The sequence below is a fragment of the Nuphar pumila genome, chromosome 9 (genome assembly GCF_984573655.1).
Source record: "Nuphar pumila chromosome 9, dmNupPumi1.hap1.1, whole genome shotgun sequence".
In the NCBI taxonomy this organism is placed as follows: domain Eukaryota; kingdom Viridiplantae; phylum Streptophyta; class Magnoliopsida; order Nymphaeales; family Nymphaeaceae; genus Nuphar; species Nuphar pumila.
The window spans coordinates 120,767,820-120,789,076 of record NC_143257.1 but is presented as its reverse complement, the minus strand read 5'-3'; the positions used below and the strand labels follow the sequence as shown (position 1 = coordinate 120,789,076).

The following is a 21,257-nucleotide window of genomic DNA, read 5'->3' as shown; positions in this document are numbered from 1 at the left end:
AACTCTCTTAACGAAAAAGTCTCTCTTGTTTGGAAGGATTTAAAAATTCGTATGTATTTTTCTGTTTTGTATAACTTTTCTTATATTTTTTTCTCGCTTTCAAACGTGCCTTTTATATGAATGTACTTGTGCTACTATGCCCGTGCACCTTTCTAGCAACTACTTGCTTAGGGATGGCAGTGGACTGGGGTGGGGGACAAGGTCTCCACCCCCGCCCTGTCTCAAAATTCTGCTGCAGGCCCGTTTTTCCTCCGTCCACTGCCATCCCTAAAGGTATTTTAGTTATTTTACTAACGAGAATCAGAGACCGAGTCTGGGCGGGACGAGGAAAAAGGGTAAATCCATCCCCACATGGGTTTTGATTTTAAACTTCATCCCCGCCGTCAACTAGGTTTCATGTTCTCCATCCCTGGTTCAAATGGAGTGAGGCGGGGTAGGGTTCTGTTTATTTATTTATTTTTTCTGGTCGACTGCCATCCCTCAAAAGGCAAGGCTTTGGTGTTGGAGAGAACCGGGGCGTGTCACACGGAGCCATCGCTTTTAAGCCCGTGAGAAGGAGATACCCAATTGGAAGAAGATAGAGCCATTTTGGTAACTCACTCAACACGTTCTTTATCGTGTGTGTCTCTTCTCACTCAAAAGTTAAAATAAAACGCGCCAAAGAAGAAACTCCCGCCATCTCTCCCATTATTTCTATCTCCTCTCTCTATCTCTTTCTCTCTCTCTCTCGAAGCTCTAGAAGCAGAGAATGCAAGGTGGAGGGTGGCCGGAGTCCGGCGAGAGCGGTGGCGCAGCCCATTGCGATCCATCCGCCCGGACGATAACCGGCAAGAAGAGGGGGAGCTACAACTGCGGCAGGTGCGGCCAACCCAAGAAGGGCCACTCTTGCATCTCCTCCTCTTCCTCATCCCTCCACGACCACCACCCTCCCTTCCTCACCCCGCCCCCCTCCGCCTCCCTCCCTCCGCCCTCCTCCTCCGCCACCACCGCCCCTCTCAAGCACAAGCTCCCCGTCTACTCCTCCGCCTCCCGCCGGCACCTCGACTTCACTGCTGAGGCTGCCGGTTGTGGTGGGTTGGTCCCCTCCGGCTGCCTTGCTGAGGTGCTCCGGCGGCTGCCGCCACCGGCACTACTGGCTGCTTCTCAGGTGTGCCGGGGATGGCGAGACTGCGCTGCCCTTGTCTGGTCCGTCACCGAGGAGATCCGGATCTCCGTTGGCCGGCGGCCGGCAGGGTCGATTGGGACTGTGCTAAAGAAATGCCCCATGCTCACCCGCCTCTCGCTGCGGATCGAAAGGTTGGGATTAGTGGTTGCATTTTTAGGGTTTCCTTCATCGTCTGTATCATTTCTGCCTTTTGGAATTAGCACAAAAATGCGAAAAATTGTGATTTTTTTTACGATTTTTGTTCATTTACTTTTGATCTGAGATCTCATCTGAGAGCACTGTGGTCAGATTAGAAATGGGTCAGAATGTATCTCTAATGGGTTTGATCTGATCTTTTGTAGTGAGATCGATGCGACCGTGTTGGCGTACATCGCATTCATCAGCCCTAATTTGGAGGGGTTGGAGATCCGCATGGTTGATAATGCAGTGAATAGGATCACTGGGTTTGTCTTCTTCCCTCCCCTTCTTTTCTTTTTTCTTCTGGTTTGGTCTCTTCATATGTTCATGCATGCATTTTGGTTCCTCTTTGTGCAGTGTCTAGTGTTTAGTATGTTTTGGTTCGTCTGTATGTGTGTTGGCGTTTATTGGTTGGGTGGTCTTCATCGTTTTATCTATTTGATGATGATCGTGGTGATTATGGTGGTTGGACATGATCATTTTCTGGATCTACATGCCCTTGACCATTATACAAATGAAGGCCAAAAAAGGACTTATAAGGATGATGATGGCGATGATGATGATGGTAATGGCAATGACAATGGTGGTGGTGTTGGTACTGGTGTATCTGGAGATTTTAGCGATGCATCTGTTTCTACCTCTCGGTCTCTGCAATTCACTGAGTTGTTTATTGTTTCTTTTTCCATGTATTTGCAACCTGTAGGGCTGTTGAAATAGTTATCTTATTTAATCTTAACGCTTATGCATTTCTTTTCATGTCTCCAAGGTTATCTTCTGATCTTACTGTTTTGTTGCTTTGTGCTGTTTAATAAGCTAGACTATGCCATCCGTTAGATGGATGGTGAATCCGTCACGCTTACGGTGCTAAACATCATTCTCATGGCATGCACCTTGGTTGAATTATTTGTTGGTGATAGTGGTGACAATGTTTTTATCTTTTGCTTTTGCTGTTGATGATTTTCGTGTTGCTGCTGCTGGTTAAGTAGAAGGTCATTCCAGCATTCTGTCCCAATTTTCAGTTTAGATGCATTGTATTGATGTGATCTATTCTTCCCAAGGCTGTGATGTCTCTTGCTTGGTTGGATAAAAATTTTCACCCCATGGATACAAATCAATGTCTTTGTTTCCTTTGTCTTTGTTAGTCTTCAGATTAATGGGCTTCCTTGCTTTGGTTAAGGCTAAGTTGTGAGGGTTTTTCTTTGTCTCTGACACACATTTGTTAGATCTGCAGGGATGAGCTTGGTCGTTTTGTTGCAGAAAGCAAATGTCTTACTGTTCTAAAGATTGAGGGTTGTATGAATCTTGGCCGCCTGAGTCTGTGTTCATCAAGTCTACTGACCCTCTGGTTATCAGATCTGTACTCTCTGAGTGAAACGGTAACTGAATATTTGTTAAACTGTCACTATGTATGAAGTGGAGTTTTCTATGGCTAAAATTTTGTAAAGCTCCTATTTACATCTGTTCCTTGTTTTTTTTTCTCAATTTTGTAGGTCTTGAACTGTCCTAGTCTGAAAGAGCTTTCTCTTGATTTTATTCGGGAAGGAAGTGATTCTACTGATCTATGTAGTATGGCAGAGAACCTTGGAAGGAGCTGTCCAAGGTTGCGAAACATACATATTGCTTCTGTTCGGCTATCTCATGGCTTTGTCCTTGCACTTACCAGTGCAAACTTAAGGTCTGTTGGTTGCCTCTCATCCCCGAGTTACCTTGGATTTTGTGGTAAATATATGAATTGTGCATTGTAGTTCAAATGATCTGGTTGTCTTGCTGGATTACTTTCTCATATTGTGGATAGGAATTGATGTCTGCATTTTTTAACTCTGTTGACACCCCAGCAGCTCCATGCATGCACACACACAAGAAACGCTATTTTGTAGACACAAAGTTAGTTAAAAGAAAAAGCAATGGGTGTTTTATTCTCTTTTTTTCCCATCTTGATTTTCTTGGAATGTTCTAAAATCTTTAGTTCAACTGTGTAGCCAGTGTTTGGGTATTTTTGCTATTTGCACTTCATGTGCAAGTTTGGTTTGTTTAACTTGTTGACTTGCTTTGATGTGTTTCAACATCAGCTATCCAGCTTGTAGCAACTACTAATGTTATGCTTCTTGACATAGTGTACTCTGAATCCATATGTTTTAGCAGCTATTGCTGTTGTGCTTCTTGACACTGTATCTGAATCCATATGTTTTGAATCACTATGCGGTTTTCTATGAAGTGCTTAGTGTGTTACATCACTGGAAATTCCAAATCTTTTGAGCACATTTATGATTGCATTTTACCTTTTTGGTGCTATTACTTTACAAGGTAATTTTTGTTAATGCAGGAGTCTGCGTATGCTTGCTTTATTACTTGGTTCAGAAATTACAGATGCATCAGTAGCCGCCATTGCCTCAAGCTATAGTACTCTAGAGTTGTTAGATCTTAGTGGGTATGGTTTGTTTCTGTTTGGATATGTCTTTTCATTTTTGAAATGGACAGAAATGGAAATCAAACTGCTGGTTCATGCAGCAATTTTGATTTAATTTTTCTCTTCTTAGATACTCATTGAATCCTAATTCTATTTTCAGCTCAAGCATTACCGACAATGGCATTGGAATAATATGCAATGTGTTTCAGAAAACTATATCCAGACTTCTACTAGCACTTTGTCCTAACATCACTTCCAGTAAAGATCATTTAAACTTAATTCTCTTTTGTAATTTCATTTTTAATCAAATTAGTATTTATTCCATTGTTGCTTCTGCTATTACTTACTACTAAACTTTGAAATCTTTTACCAAGAGTCTTGTGTGAGCCTAGTCGAGAGAATGAATGTGAAGTTGCACAATCTATTGATTGTAAGTTGATTAGCTGAGTCCACTGAGGGCTTCAGTGCTACTGGAGTTATGCTACTCCATACAAGTTTGTTCAGCTCTAGATTGAGGCTTGGTCCAAAGTCGGTTGAGTTGTCTGAACCTCTGTTTGGTGCTTAGTCTTTTAACTGTTGCTCTGTTTATTATTTCTTTATGTATTTTGTTGTCTTACAAATCTTGTAACATTGCCTTCTTTTTTCAGGTGGAATTCAATTTGCTGCTGCTCAATTGCCACTTCTGCAGCTTATTGATTGTGGGATGGCAATACTAGATCCTTGCTCTCATGATGATGCCATTGATGGAAAAGGATTGCTAACAGACAAAAATGACTGTGAACATGGCTATCGGCAAAGACCGCCTGTTGTCAAATTACAGTCTATGTGCCAAAAGCTAATTATTAAGCACTCTCGGTTAAAGAAACTTAGCTTATGGGGTTGCTCTGGTTTAGATGTATGTCATGAATAAGTCAAAATTAACAGTATCTTACCTTTTCTTTACCTTTCTCCTTCAGGGATTCTGAAATGTTTGGTTCTAATGCAGGCATTGTATTTAAACAGTCCAGAGCTTCATGATCTAAACATCAATTCATGCACAAACTTGCAACCAGGTATCTTATTTGATTGCTCTTGTTGAGCTGATGGTTTAAGTTATACCCATTAGAAAATGCAAGTGTTTTAGGAGTATATTTGAAGAGATAAATCTTGAATGATCTTGTTTCACATATGTTGCTTCAGAGGGGCTTCTTCTCCAGTGCCCCAACTTGAAAACTGTTCATGCTTCTGGGTGTCAGAAAAAGCTGATTGGTGCAATTCAAAATCAGGTACTTGAAATTTAATTTAATTTTTTGGTGTAAATTAATCTCTTTGTTGCTGAGTCCAACTTACGATAGTGACTTAAGATTATATGAAGTTTATAGCAGCCATGATTTGCTACCTATTATTTGTTATGGATTTATTTGTTGGCCCAAGTAAGCTTACCACTGAATTTAGGTTACTCAGACTGAGCCTCTTGAATCTATCTGCTACTGGCTTTGACTACATGTCTCAAGTTTCATTTTCAACAATGTCCATCTTGGCCTTGTATGGATTTAGAACAATGTCAGGTTACAAAGGACTTGACCTTTTTTTTCTTCTCTTTTTTTCCCAAAATTCTAAACTCTACATCCCAAGAGTCTTTCTCCTGAAACTTGTTTCCAAGTGTGGTTTCTTTGGTTGTATCTGTTATATAGATTATGCTGTGTTGGGATCTCATTGTATTTGAACTTATTAATCAAACATGTCTAATACTCTTTTTTCCTTCCTAGGTTTTCAATGATTTTTCTAGTTTAACAACTCCCTTTCAATCTAAGCGGTTGGCGGACGGGTCCAAAAGGGTTCAGGTTCCCCAGTTTGGTATCCAACATGTACGTGCTTGTAGCTTACTTTCTTGACCATTTATCTTATTCAGGGATTTCTTCCTCTTTTTTTCCCTTTTATCTTGTGGCTTTCAGTTTTTAAGAATAACATTACATTGCAGTCTTATGATGAAGACACAGAAAAGGTTAGCTCTCGTCCCAGATGCAGAGTGAAATTTGATTAGCCCATGCTCTGCTGTGGAGTTAGCTGATCAAGTGATAGCTGCACACAGAGAGATCTGATAAGAAGTGTTGGCCTGGACATGAATACTTGCTAATCTGATCAACCTTAACCTCAAAACTAATATGTTAGAGTTCAGTGTTATGTACCTTTACTTGTCCCAACTGCATGCTCTTATGATGTACCTTGTATCAATATCAGCTAATAGCTGGTTGTCTGTATCAATCTTAGCTGATAGGAAGTCTTTCCTGTTGTCTTTCTTTGTACCTGTAGAGGGTGCTCTCTGCTGGCGAGGGGCTGATGAAGTTTCCTGTAATAAAAATGAAACTTGACATTCCAATTGAAATGGATATGGAAACTAAATTTTTTCCATAATAAAAATAATTATTTACATATAAATAATATGTTTTTTAGTTTTCAGTTTTTGGCATCATGTCCATTCTGCCCAAGTTGTGTTGCTCTTGTTTGTCAGATGCTACTATGTTTTCATTTTCTTATATATATATATATATATATATATATATATATATTTCAGCATTACTTGAATCTAATTCAAGGAGATTTGTGTTCCTTGTCACTTAAGCATCTTACTCGCATTTAGATATTTTAGTTCTGGTTGTCCTGTGGAGTACAATGCCCAAACTCACTAAAAATGTCCATTGCTAGTCAGATGGCTGATGAGATTGCTAAAATTTTCTTAACCTCTTCATTAACATGCTCATGGTCATCTAAGTATGGTTACAATTCATGGATCTTCTCTGTGTGCTTTTGTTTTCTTCATGTTATTACTTTCTTTTTCATTTCATTTTTCGATTCCATTTTATTTGCCATATATTACCTTATATTTTTCTTAGATGGGTGAGTCTTAATGACCTATGATCAAAAGTAAACCATTCTTATTCTTTTTTTTTTCAGATTAGTGAGCAAGTGAGTCCCTTGAACTCTTGATTAACCTTAGGTCTAGCTCTGAGTTTGTTTTTCTGTAGATTTTTTTAATTTGTTGCGATTTTATGACAATAAATTCACTAATCATAAAAGCTGAAACTGACCATTCAAAAGCTTCAAGGGTGAAACTGTCATAATACTTTTGCTGAAAAAAGTAGCCTTCTTCCTTTTCCCATTGATGAGGGATTAATTATGTAGCTTTCTTATTTTTTCCAACTAACAGACCCTAAGTTATTTAATTATATTTGCATTATTGTACCTAATTTGTCAATGCTGTATTCGTATTTCTAACATAACAATATAGCAACACATTGGAATAAATTGCAATGTTCTGATTTTGTTTATATTTTTAATTTTTCATTATAAATCACAAGTTTTTGCTGATACTGTCATTTTTAATCTCCCAAGATCTTTCCCTTGCTGAAAAAACACTGATGAAATTTGTTAGATTTGTTTCAATGCATGACATGCAATTTATGCTTACATTATACATGCTGATCATGGGGTAGTTGCACAGGTACAGAATCTTGAGCAATTATGATAGAAACAGTTCTCCGCTGTTATATAATATATGATGCTATATATGGGCTCTTGCATTCTACCTGCAGTTTTCTTGCTTGTAAGTTATAACCAATCAACAATATTGTTGAAACTAAGAAACTGATTGATCTTGGTTTCTAGATAGGTTATTTCTGGTGTTGAATTCTTCTCTTTGTGCGGCTTGCTTGATCTTATCAAATTGTCAAGTTTCAATTTATAATTGATGGTAATTTCAAAGATGGTGTTTCTTTCATGAATGATTCTTTGGGTAGATTTTCCAAGCTAAAATGGTTTTAACTGTTATTACAAGAGAAAGTGTATTTTGTTACTTATAACAATGGAAAGATTATCCTGATCCATGTGAGCCACCCATCTAGGCTGTTCTGACACATGAGATTTAATTAAACTGAAATTGAAAATATTTTTCCAACTTGAGCTGCGCTGGTTTTAGCTTTGCCATACATGGTTTAAATCCCCATGGGTGGGCCCCACTTGTTTGGTAAGAGTTGTTAGTGCATGTCAAGTGGTGTTGGGACGTTGCAAGTTCAAAACCCAATGGTACGTTTGTATAACTGGTGGGATTCAGTTGAATGGCTGATATCGATACTCAAGTGAATCGTTCTGGCTGAAAAAAAAATATTACGTATCAGTCAGAACATGACACGTGTTAAAGCCATTAAAATGATATTAAAAAATTATTTTAAGTATTTTTTTACATTTATTAAAAATAGCCATTTCAAGGGTGAATCATATCGATTTTCTGCTGATATGATACTTATCGGCCGTCGGTGCGAATTGGCTGATTCTTATTGTATAGGCAGAAAATCGATACAATACTAACCTGAATTGGCTATTATTTTAATATTATTTTAATGGTTTTAACACGTCACTTTCTGATTGATGCAATATTTTTTAATTATTTTTTAGCCGATTCATAGCAATTCACTTGAAAATCAGTATCGACCGATTCACCTGAATCGTGTGCCAAACGATTTGATTGCCGATACGATTTTAACAACATTGGTCTGCCTAACCCCAGCTTGCCTATAAAAATAACAAAAAACCCCATTGGTGCCCGTTTTGGCCCCCAATGAGCCGAAATCGGTTGCACTCATCCCTATCTTCATACCCCTCGGGATTTCATTGATGCAGGTTGTTTTGATAAAATTGGACTCCATGGATGTGATCTACAACTTTCACCAAGTCAATACCTGCATTTAGTTCATTGAAATCTGACTTGTGTAGGATTTTTTGGCAATGAAAAAAAAAAATAAACTGTTGACAAAATACAATTTATTATTAAATTGACCATGATGAATCCATCTTTAAGGTCAGATTTGAATAAAACAATTTACAACATAATGTTTAAGGGTATGAAGATGGGGGATGACATAGGGGATGAGTGGAACCAAACTCATATATGCCGCCTTCAATCTGCCTGAAGCTTTTTTCTGTCATTCCAAAGTTAATTTGAAGATGGCAAGAGCTGATCAAGTCATGCGCAAGGCTTTTATTTGTATCAGTTTATCAGACAGGATAACAATGAACTACTACAAAAACCAACAAGAGACTAAAATATCACAAACACCGCAACCACTAAAGTTTAACATTTTTTTTTTAACAGTAAGTGCAGGAGAGTCAAATTGAAATAGACTAAAACATCACAGACATCACAACCACTGCAGTTAACATTTTTTTTAACACTAATCAATGTGCAGGAGAGTCAAATTGGAATCCTGTCATCACAAATGTTTTTTTTTTAACACTTTCGCGTTAATGTGGGTTTTCTTGTGATGTGATTCCTTCTTCAAGAAGCCAATATGATTTGCATAGCCCGTGAGAGTGGATGCCACTGTTCATGGTCAGGAGAACCCGTGCACGGCTGCGGTTGGGAGCCAACTCGGTGCAGTCAGCCCTGCTGCTGTTGATAAACCTGCACCTCACAGATATCATCCTCATGATCGCCCTCTACTGGTATCCTGTAAGTTCCTGTGTCGTCTGTGACTGCTTCTATGATGAGCTTCGGATGCGCACCTTCATGATCTTCGCATTCAAGTCGGACAGTCGCACCTGTCATTATTGAAAGGCAATTATAAAAGCATGGTCTAGATTATGATGAGACATAAATGACATAACTCATGCTTAAAACCAAGGATTTAATTGGATTTCGAGTTAGGCTAACAAATTCATAAGTCCAAACAAACTAGTTAGTGGTGAGGAGACATTGCAACTGCAGGTTATGCTTTCTTATGCCAGTATTCTATAGTTCATTGGACTAACTAAACACTGCCTTGATCAATCTGGCCTGCAATTCCCAGATCGCCTAAGACCATGTATGAGAGATATTCTTCATGGACTTTTGGTAGCATGTTTGGCAGTGCAGATAATAAGTCCATACATGAATTTGAGCACCAATTAGAGCCTTACCAACCATATATTCAGTGACGTTAGTCTCGCGGCTCGACAAGTGTCACAGTAGGCTCGACCTTGCACATAGAGAAACTCTGAGCAATTGGCTAAGCCTACCAATGACAAACAAATAGATGCAACATCAATACGAGCAACTGATCTTGTCATTCTTTTCTCCTCAATAGTTTTTTTTTTCTTCTCCCTAATAACCTCTTCCTCCTCTTTCCAATTTTGCAGTAACTGGTCCAAAGAAAGAGTTTAAAAAGAAGCGCTTGCATTTGGCAGTTAGAAGCCGTTTCTCAATATTGTTTCTGTATGGCGGAAATGGATTGGACCATTTCTTTTGATTAATGAGGAATTGTTTTTACCATATCTAAGTTATGCTGTCCTGTTTTGGAGGGTCCAGCAGTTAAACATTTTCATGTCTGTAAATGGTTATGGACTTGAGTCCAGGTAGCATATGAGGGGTTCAAGCTAATTAGGTCTAAAGGGACCTTCTGGATCCATTTTCCATGATTATGCTATGTACTGCATAGTTGCAAAACTCTGCGATCCAACTCAGGACTCGGCCGTGTTGGACTGGTCCCTAACCAAGTCAAAGATAAGGTAAGGACTAAACTTGGCCAATTCAGCCAAATTTTATCCTTGACTTGACTGCATCAGCCGAGTATATATTTTTGTAAAACAGTTATATATATATATATATATATATATATATATATATATAGAGAGAGAGAGAGAGAGAGAGAGAGAGAGAGAGAGAGAGAGACTGGAATATGTTTACAAACCAAATATGCTTGCTGCTATGATTTGAGATTTTCATAGGTTTGTTTGCAAATCTAACCCTGCAGATGCATTTGACGTGGTCCACTGTTAGATCTTCGTAATCGGATCAAGAAATGCAATTTTTTATGCTTGAATATTTATGAAAAATCTAAGCCATTGATTTTCAACCCTTAAAAGATTCTTCTTATACATTTTAATTGGATGATCCAAGAGTCTATTTCTATAAAACCAAGTGTCTAGATCACATCCGTACGGTGAAATTTTTGAAAAAAGTAAAAAAAATGTATGGAAATCTTTGTTCACACCAGTAAACATATTTGGTTGGTAAACATATTTTAGTTACCCCATATATATATATATATATATATATATATATATATATATATATAGAGAGAGAGAGAGAGAGAGAGAGAGAGAGAGAGAGAGAGAGAGAGAGGTGCAAACATGTCAAATGAAATATGCTAAATTAAAAATGCTAAATGGGTAGGAATTTTCATTTTATTTTTAAATTCTGACCATACAAATATGATCTACATACTTGATTTTATAGAGATCAGACCTTGTAAGGTTAAAAAAATCAACTGTCCAAAATCCTTGTAATTTTTCAATACTCTAAATATCATTTTTTTTTATCGAAAACACATAATCCTAGTGTCCATTCCTAGTAAATCGACCATGCTGATCACATATATGAGGCTAGAATCACATAAAAAGCACCAAAAAAGAGAGAAAACTCATTTAGCTTGTTATATATATATATATATATATATATATATATATATATATATATATATATATATATATATATATATATGTGTGTGTGTGTGTGTGTGTGTAAATATCTATTGTGGTTTTGAACCACAATACTATACAATGGTACAATCTCGTTTCATGGATCCAGCAACCAGGTGTTGGATCTAGCTATGTAGATGTATTTAGCTGGATCTAGCTATATAGATGTATTTAGCCTGGTTTATTTTTTTCTTTCCATGTTATAATTTTAATCATCTTTAACATGTCATCATATTTAATTTTCAAGATAATGAAATATCATAGGCTCACAACTCATGAAATGAGGATGGTTCAAGAATGGCCCAGAACATCATGTTCTTAAAGTCTAGTAGCCCTTTCATCTTTTAGTAGCCTCTTTCCTAAATTGCTTGTTTCAACAATTAAACTTAAGATGTAGTGGTTGCTCTAATACCAAACATTAGGTGCCTCAACCAATACAAAATAGAGTCCTGGATTGATTAAGGTGTTCCAAATCAAGCTCTTAACTTGGTTAGAATGTGATGACCATTACAATTAGTGAGGATTTAGTCATCGTTATGACAACAGCTGTTGCATTAGTTTATGATCATCACACATTTGCTTCTTATATCGCTGATACAATTTCTCAAGATATCATGAAATACATCAACACCAATGTTGTAAAAATCGGTTCACTAGGTGAAACAGTTTCTTAAAAAAAAACTAAGAATCAAATCAAATCAAATCGACAACTTTTCACCATCAGATGATACATATTATTAAACATTAAAAATATCAAAAAATTTATTAAACCATTTTTAATCCCTTAAGAATATTAATAAAATGAATTGAAATGACACATGAATCGGCTAAGGGCTGATTCGATCTGAATCAGATAATTCAGACTGATTTCAACATGGATCAACACCACATTCTCTTACCAGAAAAATATGTTGTTGCTGATGATGATCGTGATGCTTTAGTCAGGGGATTGGAGGAGGCCTTGTCTCCCCAAATTTGATTATTCAAAAGATACAATTTTCCTTGATCGCCCATAAGTTGAAGAAAAAAGGGTCTAGTCTTTTTTGAACAATTACAATATCTTCATTTCTCTTGAGAGATGAACTCAAAGTGACAGCCCAGAGTCATCATCCTCTTCAAGGGAGGAGGTGTAGGCAAAGTAGAGGGCCCAAATGAGACCAAACACACCAATTAGGATCCAACCAAGGAGGTTGTTGCTCAAGCCTAGGCTCAGGCCAGTCCCCTCTGTGCTCATCCTCTCATCCACAAGCGCCAGAGCTGGGCTTGATGTGGCAGCTGCATAAGCAGCAGCCATCAATGATGCTCCCATGCCCAAGCCATTGAATGCAGCAGGCTTCTCTTCCACTGAGCACTGCACCCTTCCCTTCCTTGCAATTGCTGGTAGACCTGACAGCATGATTATTAACTACTCTTAACACCAATGCATGTTTCTGTGTCTATTTACATGAACCAACCCTTCATTATCAATATCCACAGTTACAGATATCATTAATTGTTGAAAATCTCAACATTTTATAGCATGATTTTCAAATACTGGTACAATAAAAATTATGATATTCTGCATTTTTAATTTAAAAATGTTTTTATTGTGGTAATTTCACATTATTAATGTGATATCAATATTTTTATATTTTTTGTGTTTAAATACATTTCCGTTTATATTTTTAAATTTTAAATCTACCCAGTATTTTCCCAAGATTTTTTTTTTATCTATCATGAGATTTACCTTTACCGAGAAAATCCTGGTAACAAGATTTGTGATTAACTCAATGTCTAACAAAAATTCATTTGTAAGTTATAATACTGAAAACTACTGTACTGAGGAGCCAAGTTTAAGACTGTTTGTCACTTTTAAGCAGTGTTTGGATGCAACCACTTATCCAGATGAACGGGAGAAGATGGGATCTTCAATTATAGATGTTAATGCAGTTTTCCAGCTTATCCTATTTATCTGGATAAGTGGTGCACCCAAACACCTCCTTAAGGGATATTTGTCCTGTATGCCATGGAAAATAAAGGTAACTGAAAAAGCATGCTTCCTTTCAAACGGCGTATGTATGCAGAACTACAGTGGGTATCACACAGTTGAAGAATAATTTTCCATTATTGAACATAAAATTCGCATCACCATATATCCGAAATGAATATTAGAAAAAAGAACATAATTCTAGTTACTGGGTAAAAAGAATTTGTATCAGAGTGAGGGCCAAGCGCACTTGCACCATTCAAATGTAGGTTAGCATAGAATCATGGACCTATAAGATTTTGTGCTTTAGTCAATTAATGAATTAATATTAATGAATGTGTAAGATAGGTTCTCATAAAGGATAAATATTTGTTATAATTGATTGTTCTTACAATCGAATTGGAATCTCATGACACAAGTTGTTTTGACATAATCTATCCTCACAGATGTGTTCAGCATGCTTGATTTAGTAGAAATCAACCTTTGGATCATGTTTTCTCAGTAAAAAAAATATGTTTTCATGAGTTGAAAAAAAAATCTATGCATTCACAGCTGCTGATTTTTTTATTTCCAGAAAACCTGTATACAGGTCGGATTCCAGTGATACAAAAGCTGGTTCTTACTAATAAAAACATGTAGATCACATCTATGGTGTAAGATGTGAGGAAAAAAAAACTTTGTTTGCTAAGTCGATTGTAAATACCATTGACTTTACCAAACATTAACCCTCTCATAAGATCAATTTGATTTGAATATATATATATATATATATATATATATATATATATGCCTTACCTAGAACAGGTGAGGAGGGTGACACGAGCCCAAGATGGCCTCTATGCACAAGGTTGGCACTTGCAAAGAATGAAGCAGCGGTGCTTGCAGCAATGGAGGCCATGGAGAAGAGGGGAAGGAAAGGGGCGAGTTTGCAGCTGCCTGCACTAGTAGTGGTGTAAAGAGGAGTGCTTGTTTTTTTTTACGTGTTATTATTGTTTTTTTTCGTAGGCTTTGTGATCGTCCACCACACACATGGATTGTCAGATACCCCCTCAAATACTCATCTTATCCTCTCCAATACCCCTTGTCCACGTGCCAATTCTTGGTTTTTGGATAAATCCACAAGATGCCCAAGATATTATAGGAAATGACATGCAAGACCAAGGGCATCATTTCACATTGGGCTATTGGTCTCTCTCTCTCTCTCTATTTGTTTAAAGCACGCTCTTTAAATCTAATATAATGTCGTCCAATTGCCACAAGATTTTTTTTTATAGGCAAGCTGGGGTTAGGCAGACCCCTACCAGATATCTCTTAAGCCCCATGTGTCAGAGGGATTCGAACCTGGGGCCTTCAGCTTGGCACAGGACCCTGCTTACCGCATGGGTTACCACCTCGTCGCAAGATGATTTTCCTGTTTCTTGACTTATCAATGAATGGCATGTTTAACAAAACTCCATTTAAAAAAGTCTTTTTTCAAAAAAATTTAAAAAGAAGAAAAAACTTCTTTTCCGCATTGCTGGGAGTAAACCCATTATTTTGAGAGAAATCTTTTAGAACATGAAAATGTATATTAGAAAAATTACCTCTCGAAAATAACTCTAATACGGATCCAAAGTTATTGAATCTTGAATCATGTTAAGTTGTCAATCAAGATCTTATATTCCCTATTCTCTGACATGATTTTCAATAAAAAAAATATCATACAGATGAAATTTGCTTTGCCTCGTTTTATAAATCAAAATCAAACTAAACACATATTATTTGCTATTTTTTTGTATTGATGCCATTTTTTGGGTAAAACAAATATTTTTTCGATATCCAAGGGCAAATCCTCCATTTTCTGGTCACGGACGAATGAAAAACATTTTTAATCAGGTATTCAATCTCATTTTTTCCGTTTATCGCATTACTAACTATAAGATTTGCTCAGCTAGGTTGGAATTTAATTTCATCATGTGGCATTTACTCGGTCCATGGTATATGGGAAATTCTCTTGAACAACCAAAGAACCCTTCAAGTTGCCTTGGTTTAATCAATCACAGAACAAAAGCGTCAAATTGTTTGATTCTAAAGCCGTTTCCCGAAGTTATAAATTGTTTAAGCTCATTAAAGTTAAGGTCAAATTTTAAATTGTTTCTTTTGGGAGACCCCAAAAATTGCAATTCCAACAGCAAGAAAGAGAAACAGAAGAACCGAAGAAACATGTTTTGGTTCAAAGAATTGAAAACCATTTCCATGGAATCAGCATTTGTGCTTGGCAAATTACCAAAGTAATCGATATTCCAACAAAAACGGCTGAAGGATATCAGCCATTAGGTGAAAATGCCTTCTTCATTCTTCTGAGGAACAGTAATTTCATGGATCAAAGTCCAAATTTGCAAATTCACGGAATTAAATTTCAAAGTGCACAAGCCAAACGTAACGGTCATTCTTCCTAATTCATTAGCTAGATTAACAAGCATATAAACCTCACGAGTTAATTGCACAATAAGCAGAGTAACACTGCGACTTCACAATACGAAAAAAGCAGCTGCATATAACCAGTAAGCGCTTCCATTTATTACCAAGGATGACATTGTTCTGAGAATCATAACCAAAATCTCAGGAAAACTGCAAACAAAAATGAACTCTGAAATTGGTGGAAAAGAAAGTTCCATACTCAATGGCAGAGGGAAAATTTATGAATGAAGAATCAAACACCATATATGCCAGATTCTCTATTTACGTGGCAGCCCTGTCAATTGTAATTCATACTTCATAGCTAGCATACCTGAGCATACTCTGATGTCCAAGAGTAAGCATGATCATATCCCAGAAATCTGGAGTCCCTGTCTAGCAAATAGCAATGCACTCAAATTATAGAAGGTGACCACCCTACAGGCAAGCTTCCTAGTTTTCATAAGTTTTCTCCAACCCTGCAATGTAGAAACATGGTTAAATAAAAAGACATAAGAAAGAAAAGAAAACCAACATATCCATTGTCATGGTCTTAGAAGCTCTCATAGGACTCAAACTGGAGCAGTTCCCAACTTCCTATAAGGAGGAATGTTAACTCCCACAACAATTCAAGTTTCCCTGATGCAATGTAGGGTTGAAAGCTGGTAGACACTCCAAAGGTGCATGTATACAGCATGGCCTGCAATGCTCTCGCATACAACCACACCTCCCTTAGGCTCTATTTGTGCTTGTTCAAACTCATTTTTACCTGATTTATTGTGTATTATTATGCATGTTGAATTGTGAACATTTCTAGGAAGATTTTCATGCTACAGATGGGGAATTTTAGCAGCTTTATTGATCATCCAAAGTCCACACAAGACAATAAATCATCTTCATTGTCGGTAGATTACAAGAAGAAAAAGAAGCAGCAGCAGTTTTTTCCACCACATAAACACCTCTCAAACTGGGTCAAAGTTATACCAATCATATTAAAGTGACGATTATACCAGAACCTATGTCACATGGGTGCGGGTGCGGCGCGATTTTAAATTTTTTGGACACGAGGACTCCGCTATATATATATATATTAAAAAAAAAAGTGCAAAGGCACAGCACAGTCACAGTCTGTGACTGTGCACCCCACTGTGACACAGCCTTTTTTTATATATTTTTTTAAATAAAAAATATAAAAAAATTTATTTATTTTTTAGTTTTTTCACCCTACAAATGGACATTTTTGGACTCGGTCAACATTGACAGAGTCCAAAACAAGGACGGACTCAGCCTCGACTCGTTGACCGAGTCCAGTCCGTGTCCGCACCCGTGTCGGGGCGTGTCGACTCGGGTGCAGCACCTCCCTAACCGAGTCCATGTGACATAGACCAGAACAAAAATGCCAAACAAACATACAACAGGACCTTGCACAGCCAGGTTTTTTCAATGTTTTGATTTTCGACTGCTCTTCTCCTCGATTCCTGACTGAGAGAATCGCTCCCTGAGGACTCCAAGAACCTCCTCCATCTTTACACCTTTATTTGCAAGCAGGACCATGGAATGGTACAACACATCTGCCATCTCTGATGCTGTTCGTTTCCTGTCTTCAGCGTTCTCCAGTGTTTGGCACAACTCATCAGCCTCTTCCCTATAAAAAGCCATTTCCCATGGTTAGAAAGATGCAGCTTAATTGTGAAAAAAACACATCCATCTATGGCATGAGAACAAACAAAACCATCCATTAAATGATTTCTAGACAACTACAAATCAAGGATGACATTCTCCTTGTTGATGAAAGTAGTTTGAACTTTGAACCATACATCGAGCAATGACACATGTTTTATGCATATGTTGCTTCTTCATAAGTTCATAATAATTGGCTACCTATTGAGATTTATATGACCATGGTCAGCAGAGTCTATTGCAATTTTGCATGTAGTTCCTCTGCAAAGCGGGAGTATCTAGTTCAACAGTTCTACTCTAAAGCTGGGGTACCTAGTTCAATCATCTATGGTGCAGTTTTACATGCTGCATGATGAAGATTTTTCTGGCCTTAATAGATATCACTTTAACAGGATCTTAAAATGTCCAACTTTCTAATTTCAGCCATCAGAACTATGGATAGCAAAGAGGAATCAAAGCCTTGAAAACCAACATTTTGTATGGCAGTAACAATGACCTAGAGAAAACTTGGCTACTTTCTTGCATTCTTTGATATATGATTACTTGATTTAAGAGTAACATTAAACCACCATCATGATCCATAAGAAGACATACCTGATTTTGGAGCATAGGAGCTTTTCATCAAGCAATAGCTTCTTTGTCCATGAAGGTTTTGCATTTTGTGTTGCCCCAATTTCAGATTTACGTTGAACAATGGTGGATTCAAGGGAGTACAAAGTTGTCAATGCCAACCTGTTTTCTTCAGCCTGTAATAAGATTGGTTGGGTCATATTTCATGAACTAACACCGAGAATAACAAACACCGAGTAAGAGAAGAGTAAACCAAAGGGGACAAGCCATAAGTGTCCCAATCAACAAATAGCAGTAAGGCAAGACCTCAGACTAAGAAAAGAAATAACAGTAAAAGATTAAGATCATAAACCTGCAGAGGTTTTAACACATCAGCGACTGATGTATAATAGCAGGTATCTGCACCTGTGTGACAAGTTGGTCCATCAGGCTTGCCAAGATAGATTATCTGCACCAAAAAGAAAAAAAAGAAAGAAAAAATAAACTCATTCGTCTGAACGTGAGCTTCTTATCAAAGAAAGACGAATAAATGAATTCTGTCGAGGAAAAAAAACATCAAAAACTTACGGAATCCAAAACTTACAGAGTCCCGATCACAATCAAGAAAGACATCATGAACGTTGATGAAATTCATCGAAGTTTCTCCCTTAGTCCATAGTGATTGCCTGGATCGGCTGTAAAAAGTGGCCTTTCGTGACGTAAGGGTCGTAGCAATTGCATCCCTGTTTGCAAAACCTTGCATCAGGATAGCTCCAGTATCTATACTTTGGGCGATAGCCACCACCAAGCCTTTTTCATCCCATTTAATGCTATCCAACAATAAATCCACCTACATTTAGTAATGATTCGTCACAAATGTTGATATCATTCGCACCATACTTAAGTAAGAAAAAGCAGAAAACAAAAGGAGAAAACACAAAAGATTTCAAGCACGTAGTAAAAACAACTAGACATGAACGCGACTCTGTATACGATTAAGCACATAAATTTTCAGTCTTTTGCTAAGGAGTAAGGATATGATTCAGATGAAACACTATGAGAGTTAAGAAACTGAAAGTTCTAACATATACATTGACTTATCTAGATAAAAATGTCAATATGCATAACTTCTACAATATTACAATTCGTTATAAGGTTAGAAAAGGAAGATGTACTAAAGAGTTCTGTACACATCATATCAATTCTTCCTGATCAGCATTCCGCTCCAACTGAAATCCCTCCATACGTTCAAGATTTTATGTAGTCCTCTGAGAGATCCAATCCATTCAAATTTTGTCGCACCAGTTTCAAATCTTATCTCTTTGTAGTTGTACAACAAAACCTCCAAAATTTCGACCTAAATGAGAAACCTTTAAGATTCAAAACTAAACTTCTAAGTAAAAACCGGAACAATCTCACGAAAGAAACATAAAAAAAAAAAACAGAATCCAAACCAAATGCAAATTTTCATACCCAAAACTAATAAATCAAGTAAAAACCGAAGAAAAGACCTGGAAAACCCTAACTCAAGAAAAGAGATAAAGAGAACGCAGACGCGGACGGAAGGCGTACCCTGGTCGCTTCAGGATCAAGATACGCCTGCGAGTTCCGAGAATCAGAGACCGCCTTCGCCGAGACGACGATCGACCTCCTCACGTTTCCGTCACCGGAATCGTCTTTCCGGCTCCGGAGATTGCCGGAGCTAAGCTTCTGCCCGCAGACGAAAGAGCTCGAGAAGGAGATGCGACGGTTGGAGGGGACGAATGACGGAGATGAACGGACGCGATTCTCCGAATCGGAGGGATCTAGGGTTTTGGGGGAAGAAACCCTAGAGATCCCGATCGTCGCCGTCGCCGTCGCCATTTCCTCTCTCTCCCTCTACTATATTTTTCTTCCTCAAAGAGACGAGAGAGAGAAAGTAAATTCTGAAGATCTTAACCAGATTCGGAACTTCACTGTGGGTCATGAGCCGGATCCAAATACGAATTCGGACCTACTCCTCAGAAACAGCTATTACATTGGGTCCAGTATAGTAGGACTTGGACATACTCATGCAAGTTGGGGTGGGCAACCGGCCGGCCGGAAGGCCCAATAAGCCAAGCTGACCCAGCTCGCCATGGATCGGGTTTGGGTCAAGGTTTTAGGCCCGACTCTGTTGGCTATTGGACTGAAACCCGGTTGTTATATAAGTGGGCCGGGTCTACGTTGGCTCACGGGCCACAAGGTTGAAACTCAGTGTACTCTAGGAGACCTCAAGGATAAATCTTCAAGAAGTTAGTCTTACATACAACTCACAAATTTTCTCTTTTTTTGATGAGGATGGAGAAACCACTTCCATGAGTAAGAGACCTTACTGCACGGGACTAAGCCTGCCAAGAACCTTTGGCTCATGGCTTACCCCTTGACTTCGAGGAGTCCCCTTGCTAAGGCTTGCATAAAACAAGTGATGCTAGTGAGATTTGAACTTACCTCTCTACGACCTAAACCCATCCCATTAAGTAGGGAGGTAAAACCCTTAAGGTCTCCCTTACTTATCACAGACCAGTGGCTGAATAAAAATTCTAAATTAGGGTGGGCACAAATTCACAGTGAAAAAAACAAGAAAAACATAAAGAATCTAAAACCTAATTAGATATTCATGTTATAAAGACCAAACCTTGAATTCTAACAAACATCATTAATATATAATAATAATAATAATAATTAAAAAAACTAAACTCCTAAAGTTTTAAGTTTATAACTAAAATAAAGCATGTGAAATCAAGTTCAATATTGATTGAAAAAAATACATAAATTCCTAAATGCTAATTGAAAAAAACATAAAAAATCTAAAACCTAATAAAATATTCATGGTTCATGCTATTTAAAAAATAAAAACTAAATAAAAATATTAAATCTTAAACAAACATCATTCATATATATGCTAATTGAAAAAACCCTTAAATTTTTAAGTTTTTAACTAAAATTAAACATGTAGAATCATGCTTAATGTTGATTAAAAATAAAAACACTAAAATACCTAATTAAATATTCAACTCATTTGAAAAACCAAAATCAAATACCTAAATGCTAATCAAAAAAGCAAAAAAACATAAAACCTAATTAAATATTTATGTTATTTAAAAAAAACTAAATATAAAACCTAAATCCTAACAAACATTATTTATATATATAATAATTAAAAAAAAACATAAAATTATAAGTTTATAACTGAAATCAAGCATATGGAATCGAGTTTGAGGTTGATTAACATGAAAAAAGACAAAAATATATAAAATACATAAAAAAACCTAAAACCTAACAAAACATTCATGGTTCATGCTATTTAAAAAATAAAAAATAAATCAAAAGCCTAAATCATAAACAAATAGCAATCATATATATAC

General features: G+C 37.2%; 3 protein-coding genes, 1 long non-coding RNA gene and 1 pseudogene across 5 annotated transcripts; 1 reads left to right on the top strand and 4 right to left on the bottom strand.

Moving 5' to 3' along the window:
* Window positions 1–748: 748 nt before the first annotated feature.
* LOC149829121 (F-box/LRR-repeat protein 17-like) lies at window positions 749–5,766 on the top strand. The gene is made up of 10 exons (XM_090017214.1): window positions 749–1,296; window positions 1,507–1,608; window positions 2,574–2,718; window positions 2,833–3,017; window positions 3,666–3,770; window positions 3,910–4,007; window positions 4,397–4,644; window positions 4,735–4,801; window positions 4,929–5,014; window positions 5,498–5,766. The coding sequence occupies exons 1-10, from the start codon at window positions 749–751 to the stop codon at window positions 5,621–5,623; spliced, it is 1,710 nt and encodes a 569-aa protein (XP_089873340.1). The 3' UTR covers window positions 5,624–5,766.
* Window positions 5,767–8,764: 2,998 nt separating this feature from the next.
* Window positions 8,765–9,830, bottom strand: LOC149829120 (pollen-specific protein C13-like; annotated as a pseudogene).
* A 2,346-nt stretch (window positions 9,831–12,176) lies between these two features.
* On the bottom strand, window positions 12,177–14,185 carry LOC149829119 (photosystem II reaction center W protein, chloroplastic-like). 2 transcript variants are annotated; one of them, XM_090017904.1, is made up of 2 exons: window positions 14,002–14,185; window positions 12,177–12,626 (listed from the first exon to the last, which is right to left on the bottom strand). In XM_090017904.1, the coding sequence occupies exons 1-2, from the start codon at window positions 14,102–14,104 to the stop codon at window positions 12,325–12,327; spliced, it is 405 nt and encodes a 134-aa protein (XP_089874030.1). In that variant the 5' UTR covers window positions 14,105–14,185; the 3' UTR covers window positions 12,177–12,324. The 2 variants fall into 2 exon arrangements, with proteins under 2 accessions (XP_089874030.1, XP_089874031.1); XM_090017905.1 differs by having other exon boundaries at window positions 12,177–12,617.
* A 1,552-nt stretch (window positions 14,186–15,737) lies between these two features.
* LOC149829118 (uncharacterized) lies at window positions 15,738–16,327 on the bottom strand. Its single transcript, XR_016434388.1, has 2 exons — window positions 15,977–16,327; window positions 15,738–15,816 (listed from the first exon to the last, which is right to left on the bottom strand). It is a non-coding gene; the product is annotated as an uncharacterized LOC149829118 (long non-coding RNA).
* A 137-nt stretch (window positions 16,328–16,464) lies between these two features.
* On the bottom strand, window positions 16,465–19,777 carry LOC149829117 (histidine biosynthesis bifunctional protein hisIE, chloroplastic-like). The gene is made up of 6 exons (XM_090017903.1): window positions 19,444–19,777; window positions 18,476–18,721; window positions 18,245–18,340; window positions 17,917–18,068; window positions 17,035–17,287; window positions 16,465–16,658 (listed from the first exon to the last, which is right to left on the bottom strand). Exons 1-5 carry the CDS (start codon window positions 19,732–19,734, stop codon window positions 17,083–17,085), a joined length of 990 nt encoding a protein of 329 aa, XP_089874029.1. The 5' UTR covers window positions 19,735–19,777; the 3' UTR covers window positions 16,465–16,658; window positions 17,035–17,082.
* Window positions 19,778–21,257: the final 1,480 nt, after the last annotated feature.